Source organism: Corvus hawaiiensis, chromosome 3, assembly GCF_020740725.1.
Source record: "Corvus hawaiiensis isolate bCorHaw1 chromosome 3, bCorHaw1.pri.cur, whole genome shotgun sequence".
Classification (NCBI taxonomy): Eukaryota; Metazoa; Chordata; class Aves; order Passeriformes; family Corvidae; genus Corvus; species Corvus hawaiiensis.
In genome coordinates this window covers 94,874,579-94,900,091 of record NC_063215.1, presented here as the reverse complement: position 1 = coordinate 94,900,091, position 25,513 = coordinate 94,874,579, and the positions used below count along the sequence as shown (strand labels likewise).

General features: G+C 35.8%; 1 protein-coding gene across 4 annotated transcripts in view; it reads right to left on the bottom strand.

Moving 5' to 3' along the window:
- Nucleotides 1–25,513, bottom strand: part of SYT14 (synaptotagmin 14) — an 88,992-nt gene that overhangs the window by 42,604 nt on the left and 20,875 nt on the right. For 2 of the 4 annotated variants that reach the window (XM_048297177.1, XM_048297178.1), the window contains exons 3-4: nt 19,346–19,510; nt 12,711–12,929 (exon numbers count right to left, since the gene is read on the bottom strand). In XM_048297177.1, the coding sequence (XP_048153134.1) occupies nt 12,711–12,929; nt 19,346–19,510 (384 nt within the window). Of the gene's footprint in view, nt 1–12,710; nt 12,930–17,196; nt 18,477–19,345; nt 19,511–25,513 lie in introns of those variants that run through there. The other 2 variants (XM_048297176.1, XM_048297179.1) reach the window with 2 other exon arrangements.

The following is a 25,513-nucleotide window of genomic DNA, read 5'->3' as shown; positions in this document are numbered from 1 at the left end:
ATTTATCTAAACTTCTCTAAGTATTTCAACAAAACACTCAACAAAAAAACATACTTGACTTCTTCATATCCACAGGCTCAACCCTGCTTTAAAATACAGAGATTTTGAAGTATAATATCTGAGCCAGAGACACTGATGCATGAATCCCAGACTCTTACCCTTGCTTGTGTTACGAAATAACAGTATCATTCTGCAAGTTTTCCACAAATATATATGAAATAAAGAAATATTAAATATTTTCATTTTTCTAACAGTTTCAATGTAGGCTAGACTTATATTTACCCGGATTTCTTCTAACCTTTAAATTTAACTTCTAACTCTCTCAAACTTCCTCTTGGGGACAAAAAAAATCCACATAATGTTTTTACTGTGAACTTTCAACTAGAATTAAATCTCACTTCTTTTTTTGTCCTCTGAAAATTTCTTTTAAAGTAATTGAAAGCTAGAGAACAAGGAAAAGGAACTCAAAATTGACTGCTACATTGTGGCATTTATGCTAACTTATCTGTGCTACCAAAATACTACAGTTCTGAAGTTTTATGTCAGAACCACTTACAAAAAAAAGGATCATCTGGAACAGCAGAGATATTTACAGAATGGCTCTGTACTCAGGCCATTACATTCACTGTTACACATGCTATTATTTCTCCTCTGTATCATGTTCTCCTGGATTATCTTCACTGTGCAGAAAAACACACAAGAGATTCCCCCAGTCCTCTCTGAGGAGAATCAAAGCACAAAGTAGTCCTTTTTTAAAGAAATAACTACCATTGTTATCATCCCTCTAAAGTTCTTCCTTTTCAAAATATTGAAGTTCTCTGGAAATTGCCACTGTAGCTCCCTAGACCTCTGTGGCCAACAGATTGCCTTTAACACTAATGACAGCTACTGTTGCTATTTCAAAAGATTTTCTTCTTCTAAAGTGCCTTCTCTTGATAGGAAAGAAATGGCACCAGGACAAGCAGATGATTGAGAGCAATGGTTCTCATTGCCACTAAAAGGAATTTCACTCTGAAAACAGTCAAGATAACAGCTACTATCAAATAGCAGGGTGATGAGTTTCTCTGAAGGAGAGCATTAGATGCTCGTCTCTTAACAGATTAACTGTTCCTCAGTTGAGGGAAAATGACCATCAACTCAAAGCACCTTTTCAAATTTTACCAGTACTACCCAAAAATGATCTGCTGGCCAAATTTTGTGTGGATATACAATTTGTGAACCAAGAGTTGAGGGGAAAAGAAAAAAATATATCCGAGCAGTATAATCAACTTCATCATCAAGAACAGCTTTTAAGTCATACATTTACTTGCAGATTTTCATGGGATTATTGCTAATAGTAAGATGTAAGTAAACAAACATTGTAAAGTCCAGGAAAAGACATCATTATTCTCTCTCATTCTTATAATCTAAAAATAGTTCCATTCTGGCATTATGTAAAGCATTTAACAAAGCCAAATACTAAGGATTCCAAGCAAAATAATTTTGAGAAGGTGGGTACAAATTAATGCAAAGTTAGACATTAATGCAAAATTCTGGTTTGGATCCATCAGATGTTGAAAATAGCTGCAATAGTATTTTTCTGATTTTCATTCAACTCATCAAATTGCCACAAATGCTACCGATGCAACAGAAACACTTGGAAATATAATAACTCTTATAATATATAATACAGATATAATAAAAAATGTAACATAGATGACATTGTACTTTTCATTCCATAGTAGTAAGGGTTTTTTTCTATTAAAATTCACAGGAACTTGGACAAAATTCTAAAAAGATACTATCTGTTTTTAAATCTTACTAGCACAGAGCTGAGGATTTAAAAACAATGTTTCAGAAGTCATTATTTATACTACCAAACTACTGACTGCTAAAACACAGGGATAACCAAACAACTGATCAGATATAACCTTGAACAGAAAGCCACAGAAAGTTTGAGAAAAATCAAATAACATCCCAAATCGTATCTTCAAGGAAGATATGAAGAAATTAGCCTGATCCCTAGTCTAAGCCTTGACCAATTTAAACCAGAACAGATACAACCCCACTTTTTTTGCCAAAAGTCACAGAGCTGGTCCTGGCCCTTTGGTTCCGAGTGTGTTTTGTGGTACAGATGTCAATGCTTTGCAGCAGCCAACACCACTCGTGTCACCTGTTCAAGTCACACATCAGCTGTATTTGTTCGGGCTGAGCAGCTTCAAAGGAAAGAAAATCACACCTGAAGTCAGCCTCTTGAAGACATGAACCTTTTGTAGTTTCCTTCTTCAAGATTTGGATTTTTCAGATACACATGCTCTTATCAGCTCTATTTTTAACCTGCCGCTCATATAGGATACTTAAAATTCTGAACATGTTTACATTATCCATCTAGCAGGCTAATGGAACTGCATACCAGACAGTCATGCATAATTCAAATCAATATCCTCAGGCTTGCAACTCTAAGTCAAAGCTGCCTTTAAATAAGCTGGGTGTGACTTTAACATGAATAAAATGTATCTAATTTTTAACCTTTATCTGACAAATTGATATATTTGCAAAGGAATGTAATAAAACTTCCTTAAAAATTAAAACAATTAGGGAATCATCATAATTGAAAATCTTTCACAAAATACTTTTAAGGACAAAATTTAGAATGGTTCAACAAGACTGAAACCAAAGGTCAAAACAGAGAGCTGGGTCATTTGTATTTTTTTTTTCAAGAAATTGTACAGATATATACAATAAAACACATGCTGCTGAACTATTAAGTGGTGAGAAGGTGAATGCAGCAGGATTTCCTATTTATAAAGATGAAGCTTTAATTGAATTGGGCATAGGTGACCACACAGAAAATCTTATACCCAGTTAAGCACGTCTGCTAGCTTCTCTCAAAAGACCAGAATCCGAATTTCCATAATAAAATAATAACAGTCCTAATGGTAACCTGTCCTTGACCTACAGGGAAAAGGCACAACTGGGAGGCAAACTTTAGTCTCAGACTAGAGTTAAAAATCTTTTGATTTTAACCTTTAAATGTAAGAAGAATGCTCCATTTATCTACAGCTGTTATGGAGGAAGAACTGATAAGCCATTCTTTTGTAATGTTCTTAGGTAAAGTTCAAGATCAGATTGGATGGGGCCTAAGGCAACCTGATCTAGTGGGTGGAATCCTTGCCCGTGGTGGGGGTTTGGAGCCAGATGATCTTTAAGGTCCCTTCCAACCCAAAACATTCTATGGTTCCATTCTCTGAAAGCTGTTCCAGTTTTTAGTCCTCATATTTACCTAAACTGCTCCACTGCACGAATCAAGTAGCATGACTACTCTTAGGAGGTAAGTAGAGTACTGGGTAAAATTCTTTTCTCCAATGTACCTAAAAATGTCTACACAGAGAATTCCAGTCTACTGTTCAATCCTGTTTCTTAGTCACTCCTTCCATGATAGAGCCATGAACTCTCAGAATCAGCAAAAGCAGTTGCTATATCAAGGAAATGATCTTTTCTGCTGATGTAGTACTATCTCTTGTGTTTATATCACAAAACAGTTCTACATTTTGTGAATGTAGAGCATCTATTTTAAATACGAACTATTTCAGTCACAAATATGTCTGTGAACTTTTCCAAGTTAATGATCTTCTCGTAAATTCCAGATTCAAATAGATGAGAGAGCTATGAAAAGAGTAAGTTTACAATAAAATGAAAACTTTCCTGTTATCATTAATGTATGATTTACATCGCTTCAGAGATATCACATTGCTAAGGGTGACTTTCTTCAAAGTCTTCACATCAATGGAAAGGGTATTTCTTCAAAGACTTCAAAATACTGGCAGGAGAAACCTAATTTGAGAGATTACTTTGCTCACTTGTGCAGATCAGGAAAAAAAGCCCTTTCCCACTGGAAGACAGTTTTTCCTCCTTTTTGGAGTTGGTCTAGCTGGAAAAAGAATTTTTCTGTGGAAAATCCTGTCATCATCCCTAACTCCAAGTTTTGTTACTACATTTATTCTCTCAGCAGTAGATGGTAGGCATACTTTAACAGCACTTTTTTTTTCCAGCATCTCTGCTGCTCATCACAGGGTAAACCCATGATTTCAGAATTACCCAAATTCATTCCATCAAGCACTTTCATGTGTTTCCTTTGGTTGAAAAGTCTGTGCACAACTTTGATATCATCTATCTGGCTTTTAAACTCACAAGTCCTCAATGCAAATCCATTCGCCTCCAAACTGTGCTTCAACTCACACATGGATCTCCTTTGCGTTTAAATTCCCTGTTTATGTCTTGGCCCTTCCACAATATTCCTTAAGAAAATTACATGAGTAATATTGAATTGCACATGTACTTTCTACCCCCATCTGTAAATTCAGCCTATTCCAGGACTCTAGAATTAGTAAACATTATGCACTGCTATATATGTCTGCTATTCATACATGTAAAGAAGCTAACCTCAACATGATCATAGCCCAATTACTTACATGAAAAGTTCCTTTCTATCAGGAGCTTCTCACAAGACAAAGGGCTACACTTTCTTGGGAAGGAAAAAAAGATATGAATTCTGCAAAACTGAATAAAAAAGCAAGAGTTAATCTTTAAATCACCTTTGTCTCTGCAATGCTCAGCTGAGTATATTTTGTGGAAACATACATCATAATTTCAAGCACTTAACAGAACTGTCTTCCACTATTACAGAAGAACAATAGAAGTCTGTCATAATGCACTAGGAAGCTACTTTGGAACTCAAAAAAATCCCACTAAAACCCAAGCAAAACCCTCACTAAAGAAAAATCACAAGAAAACCCAAACCTACAGCATACAGACACTAAGTAGAAAGCATGGCAAATCAAGTTAGTTCTGGACACTGTTCTTCAGGTCCTTGAATTACAAAAGTATCTTTTTTACTAAACTATCCTTAAATATTCCCTTGATATAGCAATGGATTCAACAGCCACACTCCCCAGAAGCTTCAAAATCACAAGACACTGTCATTCTCCGATTTTTAAGGGCTTGGAGCCAATGAAGACTCATTTCAATTAACCAGAGGAGGCAGTCACATATGATGAGGAATCAGAACTTTGTATCATTACTATTGCATCAATGCTCTCTCCCGTACTACAGGAAGATTTTTAATTACTCCTAGAATAAAAAATGTCAGGGATAGATGCCCACATAATAGAAAAATAAGAATAAGGAAGATGGATCAATTAAAGAAATATTGTAACTAAAAAATCTCCCAAAACCTCCAAAAAGTACATCAATAACATCAACTGATGGTACACAAGTACTATCAGATAAGATACACGAGTATGAGAATTGGAGTATTCACAGCTGCAACATGACTCAGCCTTCAAAATACACTCCGAAGCATTTAGGAACACTGCTCTGAAGGTGTCTTAAGACTTGTCTTAAATCACTTCAGTGAAGACCCTTTCAAAGTACCTTGAATGTACTATTTGCAGTCCTAAGCCTATCCAAAGTTGCAGGACAAAAAGAGTATTTACTTCCAATAGGTGTTATACCAGAGGAATCTCACAGGTAATCTGATAAAGACACATCAGGAAAAAGTAGGTGGCCACCTTCTTCCTAAATACTCTTTTCATTGAATTTATTCATTTCTTTAAGACACATTAGAGGAAAAAGAAGAAAAATAACTAGTTATGATTGAATATTCAACTGAGCTTTCAGTCCTCCAGTGTGAATACCAGTACACAGTTCTTTTCCATGTCAGACATCGTTTTTGCCTGTAATGCTTAGCATCTGAAATGTACAGAGAGACCAATTTTGAGAGAACTTTGTAGCCTTATTTTGCTGAACACAATACAGCCATACAGAGGCCCTCACTCTGTAATTCCAAACCAGTAAGTTTTCATTCACACTTGGCTTGAAAATAGATCTACTTACATGCAAGGAATAATATAGAAACTAAACTGCAAAACATATGGTTATCATGGAATTCACTGAGTGCTCCGTTCTTCCTCTCTCAGCCTGTCCAATGGCTTTCACCTCAGCTTGGTAAGTCTGAAGAAGTAGGATCCTGCTTCACAGAATGTATTTACCAATGAAAACTCGTCAGGTTGCTTAAACAGACTGGGGAGATTCACCTCTACACCAGTTCTGAGATGCTTGTGAAAGAGCTTTTAGTGTTTACGTTGGAAAGATACTGAGAGGAAATCTCTATATATACACGTTAAGTAATTCAGTGAGGAGACTTTTCCTGAGACATGAAAACTAACAAGAGAGAAAGAAAAGGCAAAAAGCTGCATAAAGAATTAGATCCAAGAGATTCCAGAAGAACAGTCGCCTTCACGTGCAAAGATTGACACTGAGGAACAAGGCAAACATATGTCCACAGACACATCAACATAAAGTGCCGAAAGCCTAGAGAAGAATAGAAGTGGAGAAGATAAACTACAAAAATAACCATATTCTACCTTCACAATATGGAAAAGATGGATAAAATCCAGTAGCATATGCCTGCTAGAGCAGCAGATTCTCATTTAAGAGAACTTATGTTTTCTCGCTGCAGTCTTTTAGTGCTTCCATATGTTTCAAAAAAACCTTGTGAAATGTAAGGCACTTGGGCCAATCTCAGAAATAACATGTCTTCAGCCAGGGGGCTTTACCAACTGAGAAGTTAGAAAAAGATTTTAAAACAGGCTGGAGATGGAACCTGTGGTTGTAGTGAACTGGCAAACTATAGCTAAATAAAGTACATCTAAGTATGCTAAATAAGCAAGTGAGCTTACTCCTTTTCCCTTCATGATGCAACTTACACTGCCTCAAAATGGGATCAATCCCCCTTGCTTGCTCCCAGTCAGGAATTTAGCACAGCTGTTAAAGAAGTAATTTGGGCAAGACATGCTTTAAGCATATCACAAATTAACTATGAAAAATCCCAAACTGTTTTCTTCCCCTCTTCTACCTTTCTCATCTCAGGGTATTCAGAGGATCTTGATTTCAGAAGCAAAAAACCATCCATAGTTTTTGACATCTGCCTGGAAAACTGTAATTTTAATATATTTACTCCAACATTTCTAAGTTTAAAAACTTCAATTTTTAGGAATTTAGGGGACTGCTTCCTTAAAGAAAATACATTGCCTGTGGAGCTTATGGAGATAGTAAAAACACAACAACTTGCCTGTATAATGCTTGACTTTTCAAAGTTGAGGAAGCAGCCACTAAAGGAAACAAAGAGGCCAATTCAATATAATATTGTGTGGGTTTTTGAAATTCAAATTATTAAGAAAGCATGGTCCATTTAAGATCCCAATACAGATACTAAAAATTATTTCCAATTATGAAATACAAAGAAAATATTTCCAATTATGAAATAAAATTTTAATTTTAATTTCAATTTTAAACATAACATTTTTACACTTCCTTATTTAGATCCCTATTTCAATTCATAAACTCTTTGTTAGCAGAAATATCTTATGGCGCTATTTTTGCTTGCCTTTTTTTTCCCCTTATTTTTTGTTCTTTATTTTCTGAAATAGATGTGTAATATTACAGTCTATATTAATCCCCTCTTCCAAAATACTACAAATAGTTGGAGCATATAAAGTCAATACTACATATTCAACATATTGAAATGGTAGGAAATAATATAAGAAGTAGGATACACACTATAAAAACCTAAAAGGAAGTTTTGTCAGGAAAACAGGGAAAAGAGGTCACTTCAGTAAGTATCCATACTTTACTGGATAATATTAGAAAGTACAAAAATAATATTCTTGGCAAAATTAAGATTTCAAACTTTGAGCTGGCCCCGAAACTCTGGGCCTAAGCACAGAGATTGAGCCACACATCCCGTAGCTACACAGGTTTCTCTTTTCTTTGATAGAAAACTTTTGGTCTCTTATGCAAGAGTGTACAATTTCAGGTGTAAACCTCTGTACCATTTTACTTTTAATGATCACATTTGTCATCAACTTGATTTTCTATTGAGTTAGGTTTTCCTTTAGTGATACTCTGGAATTAAGCCTGTCCATGAGGAGCTCACTGCAAAAGTTATATATTTACAATGGCTTACAGTCTGTAGAAATACTTGCATTCAAGCACAGTAGTAATTTAATTTTCATATATATATATATATACACACACATAAAACATACAGAAATCTAAATGTATCAAGTGTGCAATACAAATATATGAAGTAGGTCAGACACTGGCCATAAGCAGGTATATGTGAATGAAAATTTAAACCTCTAAATCGCACAGCATTACCTAAAGTGCTACTAGAACATTCCATCATGAAAATACACCAACAAAGCCTGCAGAGCATATAGCTTTCTTCATTTCAGTATTAAAAACATACAAAATGCCATGCGAGTTCTGTAGAAATATGCTGAAAAGAAAGATTAATATGGCCATCTAGAGGAGAAAAGAATGATATGAAAACATACAACACAATTTTTCAGGCTTCAGAATATGATGCTTTTAGAGGCATGCAGCCAGAAAATGGATGTAATAAACTAATTATGGAATTGATAATAAACAAACCTTAAAATACTATGTTCAGACATTTTGATGGTCTGAATGATGCAAACATATTAATATTATACATGTTTTTAGCAAGGCAAGCAAAACATACAGGGTGTGTTAATAAAGACAAGATTATATTTTTGTCTTTGTTAAATTTTGTGTGTGCAGAGTTAAGTACATACACATCTAAATAAACGAATTTTAAAGTGAAGACGGAAGCTCAGAGTAAACCATTATCAGTAAAACTGTTTATTGACTCCTTTGAAAACACACAGCTCACTATTGCAAAATAGAACATGTGATAGAGATTAACTGCTGAAGAGAAAATTCAGCAGAGAAATCCAAAATTTTCTGAAAATTAAATATCATTTCCGTTACTCGTATTACTCTATCTTTGATGGAATTCATAGAGTCATGGAATCATGGAATGGTTTGTGTTGGAAGGGATCTTACAGACTATCTCATTCCAACCTCCCCGCCCTGGAGAGGGATACCTTCCTCTAGACCAGGTTGCTCAGAGCTCCATCCAACCTGGCCTGGAACGCTGCCGGAGATGGGGCATCCACAGCTTCTCTGGGGAACCTGTTCTAGTGCCTTGCTACCCTCACAGAAAAGAATTTTTTCCTAATATCTAGTCTAAACCCACTCACTTTCAGTAGATCTTTCAGATCTCTTTAAAACCATCCCCCCTTGTCCTTATTCTTGATGATCAGGGGCTGCTATACCAGCAACGAGCAGGAGTAAATCAGTGGTGAGACAAAAATTAATTCTGTCCTCTCATCACTTCACTTTAACACTATCAAGTGTTACATGCTCAACATATGGAGTGATCAGTGCCTTACAATGAAAGTACAGCCAAAATGTTACACTTAGAAATAGACATGATAAAGCACATATGAGAAAACAGAAGCACACAAAGTCAAATGCACTGACAATTTTTTCTCATATTAAACAATGTACTTAAATACACACTGCTTGTTCCACAGAAGAGGCAAGAAACAGTTCTATCATCTGTCTTTATGCATTTTATAAAAATAATTCAATAGCCATAAAAGCCAAGTATTTAACAAATAATTTCCGTGTTCTCAGGGCATCAAGTCTTCCACAGATCTTTTTCCAAGTTTAAGGAACAGTAAAGCTTACCATTTTTAAAAATCACACTGAAACATCTGGAATGCTGATGCTTCCCCCTTGGAATCTGAGATTCTTAATGTCATCTGTTAAGTGAAGCGTTTCTCTGAACACATATTGATGCCTTAGGTTTTAACTTTTATATTTTTCAAATCCTGTACTGTCTAGTGTGTGACTCTGAGGTGTCTTGTAGCCTGTTAACTTCTGCTCTCTCATGCTAGGTAGACATGACAAAGCCTCTCCAGGCCTGCTCTCCAAGGACATCTAGACTGTCTTAGGCCCAAAAGTATGAACCAAAGAGCCTCTAAGGGAGGGTAAGCTGAGGGGAATTACATCATTAAACTGAAGCTTTAATTGGAGAATTAACCCTGCGATACAAATGAACCAAACCTATAAAGGTGTGAAGAACTCATGACCTGCCATCCATCTTGGGGTCCATTTTGGCAGTAGCCTCTGGCTCCCAGGGTGTACCTTTGAAGGCTTTTCAAATAAATACCTATTTTATTCTTTTATTCCTGTCTAGTTTCTGTGTCTAGGAGGCCTCTTAAGGCATCAATATGAACTGCTTGGTAGTAATAATGTCTTATTTATTTCTGACTGTGGGCCTTCCTCATGAGGTTTTCACCTCTTTTCATTGAAGTTCTATGTTGGGCAGCTTTCCCTCTGTAATGATCATCAGGTAAGGCATGTGCTGTCTCTTCCTCTGTCCTAAAACATTTTTACCATTGTGCAAAGATTCTTTGAAGTAATTTTGGAAGAACTTAAAATTACTAACACTAATTATTCCAGTGTGCCACCTTCAGGTCACTGAGAAGTGAGAAATGTTAGGTTGTTAATCTGTTGCCATGTCCAAAACTTTTTTTAATAGTAGTGAACATAATTTTGTTGAGAATATTGGATTAATAAAATGAGACAAACTCATCACTCTAATCTGCAAGCATTTTACCAAACATACGCTGTAGAATGATTGCAGGCTGTCAAAAAAAAAAAAAACACTGCTGATTCTCCATTCCTTGTAAAATGTGGGAAGAGAATACTCTCATAAGCAGTAGCAAAAGCAAAATACTGACATTATTAAAGTTTTTGTGCAAGTAGAAGTATGTGGTTAAAAATTTTAAGTTTTTAAATTAGAATGTTTTGATAGCTTTTGTTTAAGAAGTTTTTTTGCTTCCAAACCCTGAATGTTCCTTCATTACAATAAATTTTAGAATGGGGTTTATATCCAGCCTGCTTCCTGAATGGAGAGAGCATTGAAAAAGAATAGCACCTGGTGACAGACATTAGCAATAGAAGAATAAAATAAAACAAGGAGGGGGTAACCACTGTAACTTTTTAGATGCAGTATTTGGACTTGCCAAAAAGGTTCTTTTGTCTTAGACTGGAATCCTGATATAGATTTCCAGACTGGAAACTATCACTCCCCAGGATAAAAACTGGTGACTACAAACTCTGATGACTTAAGACGATGATAAGGAACAGAGTAACAAAAATTTTTAAAAAATGAGTACAGACTAGCACAATGCCTCTGAAGCTTAAATCTTATAGAGCCAAAGTAAAAAGCTCAGATGAACTCAGGACTTTTCACTGAGAAGATGAATTCGATTGGATTAAAAATTCTGAACAATTACAAAATATAAAGAGGAATGTCACATGACTATGGCTATTTCAACAACTAGCCTCAGTAGTCTGAAGAGAGAGAAATACATTATTCTAGATACCTAAAAGGAATCTTCCAGTATAGTTCTTGTGTAATTTATATCTGGTATTATTTCCTAATAATTTTTCCATCTCCTGTTAATATACATCATCATTCTTTCCCAACAGTAACACAAGCCATAAAAAACCCTGAGTATCTTATCTTTCATATTCCCCCCACCAATTCTGTTGAGAGATCTTAGTAGATATTAAAACCAAACATACTTTTACTATTCCTATTCCTTCTCCATCACAGTGTTCAAAGATCTGTTCTTACCACCTGACCTCACCTCTGCACCTCCTTCACTATTTGCTGGAACTCAGACTCCCTGCCTCCCTACAGTTTAACAGCAAAGGAAATGAATTTTCTGATCATCAAAAAAGAATCCTTTTACTCTGCAACTTACTTTAACTGTGGCTTTCATGTCCTTCAAGTCTTAGCTTGGAATCAAGAGTGACCATGTACTAATTTCAAATTTCAACAGCAGACAGACTTTTATATCATTTAATTATATCGAATTGTAGAAAATGTAAATTTTTACAAGCCTGTCTGGACTGCATAGAACACTTAAGGTGAAGCATTTTTAAATTACATGTATCCACTTTTTATTAGAAAACATCAAACATTAAAAATCTTTTGCATTTTAACATACTAAAGGAGACCAAAAATACCTTACTATAACACAGCACCTGTATCAAAATCTGACTTTTACCTAACTTCCACAGAAGCTCACTTTTCATGCTTGAACGTGGCTATAGACACAGCTATTTTCAAATACAAAAAGCATATTGACAAAATATTGACGGCAGAATTCTCAGCCTCTACATCAAGCTGTCACCCCAACTTAAAATCAAGAAATATATAGCATGTAAGAAAACATCCATTGTTTAAATTCAACTTTTAGCACCATGGAAAAACACATTAATCTAACCTTTGTAATAAGTTCTTTCTGTCATTTCATGAGAAAAAAAGATACAGAACATTCCAGCAATGCACACTGCAATGACCATATGCACTGTAGCCAATAACCCACTCCATTTACTTTGCTGTTAGAATAGCTTATCAATAAAGGAATAACATGGCTTCTTTTTATTTATAATACCACAAATTCAACAAGAGTTGCCATGTCTCCTTCCTAAATCAAAACAGTTTAAATTGCCCCAAAAATGAAATGAATAATGGTAAAATTAAATTAAACTTAATATAACAAGATATTGTATCATTTGTAGTATTTCTGGAAGACTGTATACAATTGTGTGGGTTTTGTTTTGTTTTGTTTTTGAGCATGCACTAATATAAGAGGTGTCTGGATATTTCTTGCAGACATTGACTATTTGCTAGTCAAGCTGCTCTTGTCTAGGACTTACTTATCCAGAACACAATTCTGAAATTTGGAATAAAAGGAAGGCTTTTAAATCACTCTTACCTTCATCTATTGAGGCTTCACTACTGTATCCATCATATTCTGCAGACAGGGGACTATATTTTTGTCTGGTTTCCCATATATAGTTTTTTTGCTGTCTGCCATCCACCACTGGCAGCCTGGAACTCTGGGTTCTAGACAAGGCCTCATGATATTTACCCAGTGCTTCATCTTCACTCTCAGATGATGAACCATGCTGGTCTTTACTCATATAAGAATTGTCTGTTTGAATAAAATAAAGCAAATCGACTACAGCTCAAAATAGAATACAAGAAAATAACCATAAGAGGTTATCATTGAAGATATTTAAGCGATTTCAATTAAAATTTCTGTAATGTTTTTAAAATATCTTGTTGTAATTACAAGCATTATGATTTTGTAATTGCTGAGAGCTGTTTTCATTTTCTGGAAGACCTGAAAGATCATTAAGCCCCAAAAAACCATTCTTACACTTTTCAACAGAAAACAGATCAACACGTAAGGCGGCACATAGACATTCTTGAAACCCTTCATTAAGTAGGAAAATGCTTAAAATAATTTATGTAAAGTAAATCCAACACTGCTGCAATACTACATTTGGATACCTAACATATCAAGCAAGCAGCTCCTGATCCTACATTCCCAGCTGATTTTTGCTGTGAGCATGTAGCATAGCACAGAAATGAAACTGATTTACAAAAAGAAGCCTACAACAAAATCATCTTTAGGATATTTATGCCAGTAGTGCTTAAACTCACAATAACAAATGAGAAAATGCTAGTGAAAGATGTTTGCATGCACAATTTTATTTAACTTACAATAAACAGCTCCTTGTTCAATAACTGGAATTAATGCAGATTTTTACTGCAGACATCTGGCAACAGCAAAAATTACACAGGAAAAAAAGTCTACCTAGTTAATTCTTTTGCAGCAGTTCTGTAGTGCCCACTCCTGTGGCCAACATTTTCCAACTACATCTCAAGCATGACTTCCTCCCACAAATCAAAGACTAGCTGCATTTTTATTTCTGTAAAGGGAAAATTTCCTCCTCCCTTTTTCCAAAGTTCAAATGGATTCTGCCCAAATTTACCATGCCTTGCAGAGGTTCTGTAGATCTCAGACTTCAATAGGCATTAAGAGTTCATGGAAACTCAAAAGAAGTCAGCATTACCTCTACTGTAAGAGCAAGCCTACGGTGTATGATTTGCCACTTGATTTCCATTACCAGCAGAGCTCTGAGATGCCCATAATGCTGTTTTTTCAGCTCCTGAATCTGAGGGAATGTTGTCTAACACACTATCCAGCCACGCTCAACTGCTTCTCCCCTCCCTGCTTTTATGCCCTCAGCTCTAGGTCTGCATTTCCACTCCCATTAGTGTCTGCCTTCATGCCCAGTCAGTCTCACTCCTCTGGCTGGGTATTCCTGCTAGAGGACAGATTCAGCTTACCCAAAATTCAGCCAGTTAAAATTAAATTAACTCAATGTATGCCAGCCATCTAGGCTATTTTACAGTCAAGTGTTTGCCTCTTAGTACTACAGAGGTCCAGCCTTCCTACTTTTAGGAACTGCTCCCCATAGAGGTCTTTTTCTCCCTGGTACTCATACAGAAAAACCTCTGCTGCAAGTTTAGGTAAGAAATCTTTTGGAAAGTTACATTTATACAAGTAGAATCCCATCCCAAGTTCCTGCCTCCCAGCCCCATATTCCAAGTTCTTGCTCCAAGCACCCAATTTTGGTCTCTTATGATGATTTCCTCTATTCTCTTTCTCTACCCCAAATTCTCTTTACTTGCACTTAACCAACTACTCATGTAACCTTGGTCTTTGACCCTTAGTCTCTCCGCCTTCACATGAGGTTATCAGTTCTCTCCACAGCTGTTACCCATCCTAATTCAAATCCCAATCCACCATGTACATCATGTCCTATTTGCTCAGGAAATTTCTGCTGTCACATAGAATATGTTTATTCTGAATTCTTCTCTTCAAACTCCCAGTGTCCTTCAGTAACCATAAGTATCAAAGGCAGGGTAGGAAGTCCTGCTCTGTTCTTCAATCCCTACAATGAAGCATATGAGTGCAAATGGGATGGTCAGTGAATTTAACAAGCAAAGTATAAGAAGTGTTTACCATGTCTTTTCAAAAAGCAAACTTTCCAGAAATTTCCAACTTTGTCAAACTTAGGTGTTTTTTCATAGAAGAACATGGGCATCTCTGATATGGGAGAAGTGCTCTCCCACATTTTGAGCACATATTTCAATACACAAAGGTGCCACAGCATCTTTGTAAAGCTGATGTGAAGTCTACTTAATTTTTTTGCACAAATAGCCAGCATGCTTTTCCCATAATCTATTTTTGGAAACAGATAAAGATTTTAAACTATAACTTAGGGGAAAAAAAATCAAACAATAGGATTTCAGACAGAAAGTATGCCTCATTTCCTCACAATTCTTTCAAATTTGGCACACAATTTAGGAAACTCATAATAAGGTCTTGAAATGGAAAATGTCAGAAAACCTTACCTGGATGTGGGGCTACCAGCTCTACACACAATGTGTACATCAACTTATTATTTATAGGTTAAATGGTGCCTTAAAAGACTGCTAAGGAGCAACTAGATCTTTCAACTCTAGGCTATTAATTCAAGTCTAGCAGATATGGTTCTTCCCATTTATGGATGGCTATAAAGCAAGTTCAATTTCATTGATCACTTATTGAAAATATCACACCAACTAGGATATATTCTGGCTAACACATTCACTGCAAGAGGCTGCCCAGAAAAAGGAGTCTCCTTTGCTGGAACACAGAGTAAAATTCTGTATCTCATATGGCCCTCCAGAGGTTGAAACCTGCCACATAGGAAACTTCTACAGATTTCCACAGCTGTAATTAAAGCAGAGCGTACCAGGCCTAAAATACAGTGCCAGACATCAGTATTAGGTGCACCCTTTAACATTACAAGAAATGTATTCACAAATATGAATTCAGGTTCATTAATCAGCCTGCATAAAGAATGGAATAGTATAAAACATGTAGCAACATGTTTGAAAGAAGAGTTGAAAGTTATGTCTCTAATAATACACTGACTTTTGTAAGCACTCAGAAGTTCTCAGTGATAGCAGTTTTTATTTTTTTTCCAGTTCCCATCATAAAAGAAAGAGCATGTATACCATTACACATTATTATAAGTCATGAAGCAAGACCTCTTCAGAGGACTTAAAAACCTCCTTGAAGTTAAAACATAAGCTATCCATGCAAATATTTTTTTTTAATTACAATGCTTGGTTTCAGCTTCTTGGGAAAAAATAGCTTCCTGTACATTAGGGAAAAAAAAAAATCTCAGGGTTTTATGTCTTTTGCTTGATACTTCTCATTTGAATTTTGTACCTTATTTGGAAACTTGCCAAAGAGAATTTATGTTCTTAGTAAAACCTTTCCCTTATTTGGCTGACATGGGTCATGAGCAATTATTAACCTATTGAAAGCTATTAATTTGCTTATTATGGGACCTAAATGCCATTTTTGAGAGAATATACCTTACAAATACAGTATTATGGAAAGAAATAGATGAGATCATAGTTTATCATACAAACATGGAAAACACTCCTAATTCCAATTAAAAAAAAACAACCAAACAAAACCAAACCAAAACTCAACAAAGCAGATAACTGAAATTTTCAGATAAGGAAAACACACACAACTGAAGAAAAAAATGTGTTTCTATTAGGAAATCATTCATTTCTTTACAGAATCAGCACCTCTGGAAAAGCACGTGTTGCTTTTTAGAAGTTTACTATGCAGCCTGCAAAAGTATGTAAAATTGCAAGGTTTTACTTCTTACTCACAAACTGTTATTGCAATTCCCTTATCACACTAAGATTAGATGTCGAAGACGGCACACAAAGTATCCATAACAACAACACACAGGTTTTCTTTTAAGACTACAACTTTAAGATAAGCCTCCTTCACTTCTTTCTATACTTAAAATCGCTTAATTGCCATTTCTCCTTGAGTGTCTCATTTCTCATTGTGTGTTGAAATCATTATCTTACATATCCCAGAAATATTCTGAAGACCTACTGTAATGTAAATGCAAAAGAAGTTATTTCTTTTATCATCATAGTACATCTTATGCAATGCTTTTAAAAGAAACAAAATAAAAATCACTTTCACAGAACAAGTATTAATTTCCAGAATTAATTAATTCATAGTTTTCAGCAGAAACTGAAAGGCAAAAAAACACCACAAAGCAGAGAAGGCAAGAAAAACCATATAGAGAAAGAGTAAACTTAGAAAAGGCATTTATTAATCAGTTCCTTTACGTAATATTTTGGCAAGTAACTAACTTCCAAGAAATATCAACATAATTAGAAAATGAAGCACTGAAACAAACAAGCCTACTTTCACTCACAGGAAACGCTGTTACTAAATGTGCGAATTAGCTGAAAAAAGTAGGAAATATCATAAGTTTCAGGAAAGGCTGAAGAATGCAGTTTGCTGACAGACTCCTCACCTTTTCCTGCTGTCTTCTTACTATATAGCTCTCTTTCTAATTTCTTTGAGCTTTCCCTTTTACCCTTATTCGCAATTGTAGTTGACACATTGCCTTCATCTTTCGAGGTGGGTTTTCCTTTTCTGTCAAAGAAGGCTTCAGATTTCTTTTCTTTGATTTCATTAAGGCAATTAAGACGGTCATTGTGCATCTTCTTCAAGCTGGAGCCTGATAATTTCTCCTTCTGTACTTCAACAAGTTTTGCTTCTAAATCTTGGGGAACATTCATACTGTGCACTTTACCAGAATCTTTAAAATCAACTCCAGGTGACTGTGGTTTGATTTTTTTATGCACATGATTCTTAGAATTATCTGATACTGCATATAGACAATTCTCTTGCTCCTCAATAGATTGCTCCACAGTAAATTTGTTACTTTTCAGGTTACTATCCTTACCATTTATAAAACACTCATTTCCCCCTACTGCTTCCCTTTTAAAAGGTCCTCCTACAGTCTTCAAATCCTGAGGTACTTCTGTATCACTGACAGGATTATTATTATCTGTGCCTCTTAACTGGCACTGGTTTTTGTTTGAGACATGGTCAGATAGTCCAACTTGACTTGTACCTTTTCTTACAAAATCTAACAAATCAGAATTATGAGTCTCTTTGTGTTCTGCAGCACTTCTCTTTGTTTTCATATTACTTTCCTGAGAATGATTTAATGACGGTGTGTGTTCCTCTCTGCCTTCTACAGGTTTATCACTCTGTGTTTTGGAGCTCTCATCTTCTGCCCGCAGGCCACTGATCATGCTTGTTACTTGCTCTGTCACTGAGTCAGCTACAGAGTAGCCGACCTCGCCAACAACACTGGCCAGGTCATCCACAGCGCTGCTGAGCGTGTCCACCAGGGAAGACACAGAGGGAAGGTTCAGATTTTGGTGAAGGTTTCTAAAAAATGCCATTTGTCCAGCCTATTCAGCAACAGCTTTTAATAGTGAGTGGTCCTCTGTTTCACAAACTGATCATCTCTGATTCTCCAGCTTCAATTTCAGAGCTATTTGCCTTTGCTATCTCAAAAATCAATACATTTACAAGGGGAAGTTGCAGCTTTCATCTTTTCATTCAATATGCATTGAAAATAATAAAAAAACAGCTAAATAAATATCTTGAAGTGAAGCCACAATCAACCAGCAAAATCATAGTCTTTCATCAAATGCAGCATCAACTAGCCATAATAAAATTCATTATTTTCAAAAACAAGACAACTGTGTGAGGTGGAATTTTTTTTTTTATTCTAACCTGCAAAGAAGAAGTTGTGAGACATTTAAATTATATCCTTTCATCCATGTCACGCGAAAACAAGCTTTTAACGTAACACAACACACATCATGGAGACTTCTTCACCCCAAAATATTTGTTGTCTTTTACATGAAGACATTTTAGAACATCAAGACTTGCTTTGTAGCAAAAAAAGAAAGCTAAGAACAGACAATTTTTGGGGAGAAAAAGTTTTTTTTCTTCCTAGAAAATTGAAAATAAAAATTTAGCTACATCTTTTAAAGAGGTAGAGGGGAAGAAGGACTCTTCAATTTCACATTCTGTTCTCTGGTGCCTGTCTCTTTCTCTCAAGTCAGATAACAAAGCCTGTTTAATTTTCACAGCACAAAAGTAGGAAGAGGTTGTTTTACCAACCCTCAATATCTTTTTCAAGGTCTAAGTTCTTTCATTACATATGATCCTTAAAGACCTCGTTGTATTAAAAAATATTCAATAATGTGTTAGTCAGATACAAGATGTCACTAAAATTACTCTTTAAAATTATTTTCCAGGTGAATAAAAGCAAGACCTTCTCCAAAAGTATGGTGAAGGATTTTAACAGGCTGAGTAACAATCCCATCCACAAATTTACTCGAAAAGATTTAATTATACAAAATTATGGAATGTTTAAAATAAGGTCAAGAGTATTCTCAGAGGGCAAGAGAAGTATCTCCCCATGCAAACTCTTTGGTTATATAGCTGTTGAATTTCTGTGGCTTGTGGATACAAACATTTGCTCCTTTCTGAGTACTGCAGTCACAGGAAAACCCAACGTTTGATGTGTTGCTACATCCTCGTAAAAATCTGCATTCTTATAATCAAGTTTAGTGCACTGTATGTCAGATACTTACAAAGTTTATCTTGTGAATTCTTTCTTGTAGTGTATCCTGAATCGAGATCTGGGAAACCACTAACATTTTCAAAACACATCTTCTTATTAATATATAGGAAAAGTAGTAACATGAGAATAATGAACACCCCAACCGCAGACAGGAATCCAATTGCTTCAGGAGATACTAAAAGAAACAGAAAGAAACACATTTTTAAGAACCTTGTAAAAGTTTGGAAAGTTGTAATATTATCAGAATTGATCATTAATAAATACCTCAAAAGATGCAAATACATGTGCAAAATATAATGAAAACCCCACCATTTAAATAACTAAAACCCCACCATTTAAATCTGAGTTAACACTTAATCATCTTTTCAAAGAACAGAAAAGCATCTGGTCCTAATCTGAGAGGGACTGACTGCGAGCAAGAGGCTCTGACGGAGGACTGGACAGTCTGTGCAGAAAAATGGGGAAATTATCAGAAGCTGCCAAGACCAATGATTTCAGATGGAACACCTGAGAGACAGAGCACTGGAAAGGAGCTAAGAGCACCCCATCTTCTGGAGGTTTGGCTAATTGTGCTCAGGGCCAGCTCTGAGACAATGCTGCTGAGGAGGGACGGAGCCCTTGCCCTGTCCACCTTGTTATGTTCAGCACCTGGCTCCTCTTCTCTCAGGGACCAGCTGGCCCATGCTGCTCCCTGACAAGAGGATACTTGAAGAGCAAAAAAGAGAGTGAGAAACAGCATGTAAGTTCACCTGCATATGAACCAAGAAAGAGGTAAGTGGAATAGAGATAAAGCACACTTAAAACCAGGTAGAGGGGAAAAAAGGCCAAAGTAGACTGATATGTCTTAGAGAGTATGTAAAATAAAAAATATGTAATTGCTATTAAGCAGATAACTGAAAGGCAGTGTTGGGGATCTTTGGCAGGTGTAGAATCTTTGAAGTGCTTCAGTACCTAATATCAATTGTACCATTTACGACCAAGATTATGAAGGAGCAGGTTTTAGAAATATATGAAATCTGCAAATGGATGTAGCAAATTGAAGCAATGAGGAAAGAGTATTTAAAGGGTCTATTTGTTTATTTGAAAGGAGACTGGGTAGAGAAAGGGATATAGAAGAGCAGCAAAAACAACAGTCGAGAAATGTGAGAAATAAGTAACAACTTACAAAGGCAGTTAAAGACCAAGAGAGGGCAGATCTTTTGAAAGGAGTGGAGACAACCACAGACCATAATGAAGCTGAACTGCTTCATTAATAAAGGCTGCCAGGATGTCAGAGGGAAGCCCCTTAAGAAACCCAGTGGACTCTCCATGCGGTTTACATCCAAAAAACTTGAAGTGAGAAGTTAAAGTTGCAACCGAATTGCAAATTTGTTGTGAAGTAGGGTGGGAGGTTAAAGTGAAGGGTTATAAAACTGCAATTCAATAATATTTGGGTGCAATTTATAGGCAAAAATGTGACAGAATTCAATAACTACATGTAATTAGCAACCATGTAAAGCATTACAGAACTGTAAGTGATCCCTAGTGATATGTAACAGATTAATCTGTCAACCAGTTTATTACTAGTGTACTGATAATTAAGAAACATTATAGGTTCAGTTATGTCTCAAACCTGCATTCTAAACAGGCAGAGTAGCACCTAAGAGCAGATTTTGTGGCCACAGCACACAGACAACACATCTTTCCAAGCTGAACATGACTGCATTCATCTGGATGAAAGCTGGGATTTCACATATCCTTTTCTTCCTGCTGACTTTGCAAGACTCTATACACAACACCATAAATCCCATTTTTGGGGGTTGATTTTTTTTCTATTTAATAAAGATTTATGAAGTTTTATCAGATTTACAAATTCTGATTGCCATGATCTTGGCACTTCCCTTTAGGACTATAATGCTGCATGGTAACATCTTTAACTATGTAAAAAGGAATGGGATTAAAGAAAAGTTGGCAACAGACTCTGCATTCTCAGAGATGCAATACAAAAGGACAAGATGCACGAGTCCGAAATAACTACAAGAAAATGTAGAGATGAGGCGGGAAAAATCCAGAATGAGAGGAGTTTATCACTGGAACAGATTGCCTAGATCAGTTATAGAATCCAACTTCAATGTTATCCCTGCTTTGAGCAAGGGACTGAACTGCAAATTACTTTCCCAGGAGCCTTCCAAATGATATCATTCTCTTATTCGACATATGCCCTTTGTAAATCTGGGCACATACATCTATGTAAAAGTACTGACTGAGAAACACATGTAGTTCCACAACCTCCTCAGTTCGTTTTGCAGGATGGCAGGGAACATTTGTGTCTGTGGTGCTGTTCTTAAATTATTACACAGGTGTCTTTTAAATCTGACAAAGAAAGAAAGATCCAAAGAAACATGCCTTCCACCATGAAAAACAAATTGGACAGATTTGCACTTCTGTTTTGAGCTGGACATCCAGACCTATCTAAAACTGACAATTATTTTTGCTTCCCTTCTTACCTCTGAGCAGAAGAGATCATGTAACATTTTGCCTATACCACCCCTGAAAATTTTCCCATGAAAAGGAACTTGCCAACAACTTCAACTTGCCAACAACTTCAAATGAGACATCCTGCCGCATCAAGAGGGGTAACAAGGTGAGAAAAGTGGATTTCTATTCTGGAACAGAGAGGAAAAGCAGCTAAATTTTTTTAAATTAATATTTTAATTATCATGAACTTCGGCATGTGTCAAGCATTCATTTGTTGTTTGCCAGGTGTCTATTTACCATTTTCATGGAATCTTCCCACACACAGGAATACTCTGAGATTTGACAAAAGCCTCAGTTCATATATATTAATTTTTGACCTCAAAGCTTAACAGATGAAATCTCCCAAAGTTCTGCTGGCAGGAGTCATGCTCCCACCCCTTCCAACACTGCATATGGATAACTGAGAATGTCTGGGGCTATTGGAACAACACCAAATTTTCTCTGAATTATTTATCCTGACCCAAATGAGACTAGAGACTGGGCCCAGAGCAGAAAATCTTCATTCTTCAATAACTTCCAGCAGTAACACCTATCAAACAGAGAGGCAGTGGCAGAAAAGGCAGCAAGAGGGAACTGTGATTCACCAGAACACAGGGACCAGCAGAAGTGAGAGCGCCATAGAAGGTGGCACAGGTTAATGATGATCAGGGAGGAAACCAGTGTGAAATATGAAGAAGGTGTGACACCAATATGGGGTCCACAGAACAAGTCAGAAAGTGATGAGAAGGCAAAAAAGAAGACAGATCAGAAGGCAGATAAATGCTCATGGGACCATCGAATGAACTATGAGAATGATTGCTTTATTATTGGAGCAGGCTGTCCTAAGCAACTTTGCCTGAATTCAGTGTCCAGACTGCTTTAAGCAGGAGATTTAACTGAATTCCAGTCATGGAATGATCTCAATAAAGGGCAGTAACAGTCTCCTTTTAACAGGATAGATTAATTGTACAACATCTTCAGGGAAAACCACTTTCCCATATGTCACATTTGATGTAGGTTTAAACTGCAACTCTTAAGTTTTTATTTATGCTTATATTGTTCACCAAACTGCTTTGATCTGTCAAAATATGTGCTTAAGGAAGTTAACCACAACCTAAAAGGAACTTGAAAACAATACTTTGGGGTTTTTTTCTCCACTACTTCCCGGATACTAAGTAGTTAAAAAAAGGCACTGTCTGAAAGCCTTATAGTTCTCTATGGAAACACAGTATCTGATGACATTTTTCTGGAGTGAAAAAAGAAACATTGGCTGATACCTTACAAAAAGAATGAAACTTTAGCCGCAGCAGGACTAATTAATTATTTATGTAATTCAGTGTGAACACAGGACTTGAAAATTATAATTCTGTATCAATTTGCACTCATGTAAAGAGTCTTGGAATACTTGTTCACAGATTAGGTAAATTATCGAGCTGAAATCCTGTAATGTATTACCATTATAAAGCCAGGGAAAAAAAATGCACTTCAATTTTCCACATGAAATGTGTACAGATTCCCATCCATGAATACAGGTTTTATACATCACATTAATCCTTCAGTTAGTTTCTCACAGCTGAAGTGTCAAGCAGGTATACTTCACAGACAGAAAAAAAAAAAAAGGTCTTTTTTTGCATAAAAAAATGCATCTATGCCACCTTCACCACCAAAATTATTTTGATTCAAAGCATACTGTCAAATTCTGATTTGTCTGGGCATTAACTGTACCATGGAAAGCATTTTAAAAACTCCCAGAGGTTCTCAGTGGTTTCTTCTACTATCGGAAACCAGAAAAAAAGCAGTATTTTCTCAAAGTCATACTTTAGGTTCAAATGTCCTACTTGTATAAGCTTCATAATTACTCTTGGTTCTTAAGAAAAACAACAATAAAATTTTGAATTTATGTTTGAAATTCATTATAATATAAGGCAGGTTTAGAAATACTAAAAAACCAAATGTCTTTCTACAAAGTTTCCAAGACTAATTGAATTGCTGGCTATGGAAGTGGCATAGAAAGTCAAAGTCATTACAGAAATATTACATTAACATCACTTTAATTCCATTTTGTTGTTATCAACACTAGAATCAAAAGTATTAGAACACAAAAACTTACCATCTCTTCATCTTAAATATCAAATTAGCACCTCTTTCTCAAATAATAACTTCGCTGTTATGAAATAATTTTTTATTTCCAAAAAATGTTTCAAACTCTCCAAAAAATAATGGCATCTTCAAATAAATATCACCAAAACAAAGAAAATCCTCAGAACTTTTAAAAATAGGAAACATTTTTTACTTTCAATTGAAAGGCATTTAATATCTTAGTATATATCTAGCCCCAGCTGTATTTAATACCCAGTCGATTATTTTTTGAGTTTTCACACTCTACATCATACTACTCACTTAGCTAGCAATGTACAAAGCCACACTGTTATCTTAGTGATGTTTCAATTATTCATTTACAAATGCAATACTAGCTGTCTGTACACAAATTAAGTAACTAGGGGGCATGATCCGAAAAATGCCAATTATTTTTAGGATCCTAGCACAAAAAAACATTTGAAATTAAATATGTAAGCTTATTTTTATTTATAACTTGGGGTTTTGGGGTTTTTTTACAACTTGATCTAAGATATTTTAGCCCTTTAAATTCTTTTAAATATACAGGACTGTTGGTTTGTATTTAGTCCTGAAGAAGAATGATTTACTGCTATTCATTTTTTACACCAGTACATCTTGATATTCTATGGAAATAATCTGAGCTGTCCAGCTCAAAGCATTTTCATCTGAGTGCCAAATGCTGCTTGTCACTTCTTTCCAACTTTGCCACTTGCACAAGAAATTAGCATATTTTTAGAAAGCTGAGCAGGTTACTGAACGAAACAACAAGATTTGTGCCTTGACTGCCTTTTTCCATGCTTGAATTATTTCTCTCCAAACAGGATGTATTTATTTCTCACAGACAACTCATGTCATAACAGAAAAAACCAAATGAATCCCTCCACACCTCCGTCTGCTCACAAGTGAATACTTTGGTCTGACTGATTACTCAACAGGAGTAGGGACTGTACTTTCATATGCGTCAATTTACATGTAATTTTTTTTTACTAATTACATAGGATTGTCTCTTCTCCAGAAGTGAGTAACTGAACTTGAAGGCTACCTAAGATTTTGTGCTCTTTCTAAAAAGCTTTTCTTTGACAATGGAAACTCAGTACACAACGTTTCACAGCAATCTGTGAATTTGTACATAATTAGTATCTTTCTATTTGCTGGAGTAGTTGAAGAAGCAACAAGTGAATGCAACTTTTTTTACCTAAACAAAATGCTACACCTACAGGGCGTAATAGTTAATCCACTGGTGCCTTAGAAGACTTAAAACATTAAGTTCTTGACTACCTGCACTGCTTCCCAAAACACTATATATGGCAGCATCACTATTAGAATGCTTTCCCATATAAAAAACAGAAGCAACTGTACCACAAAAATTGACTAGCTGATGTTGCTGCTAAAAATCAGAGACAATCAACCCTAAACATTTTATTGAACGCGTCAAAAGACAAAATTCCAAATATCTATCCTATGATTCCTGTTTCATTCTTTCTTCTATCTGCCATATAAAACACTGGAACTACGTAATTCCCTTCTACAAATTTACCTATTTTTCCATGTTTTGCCAAAACAG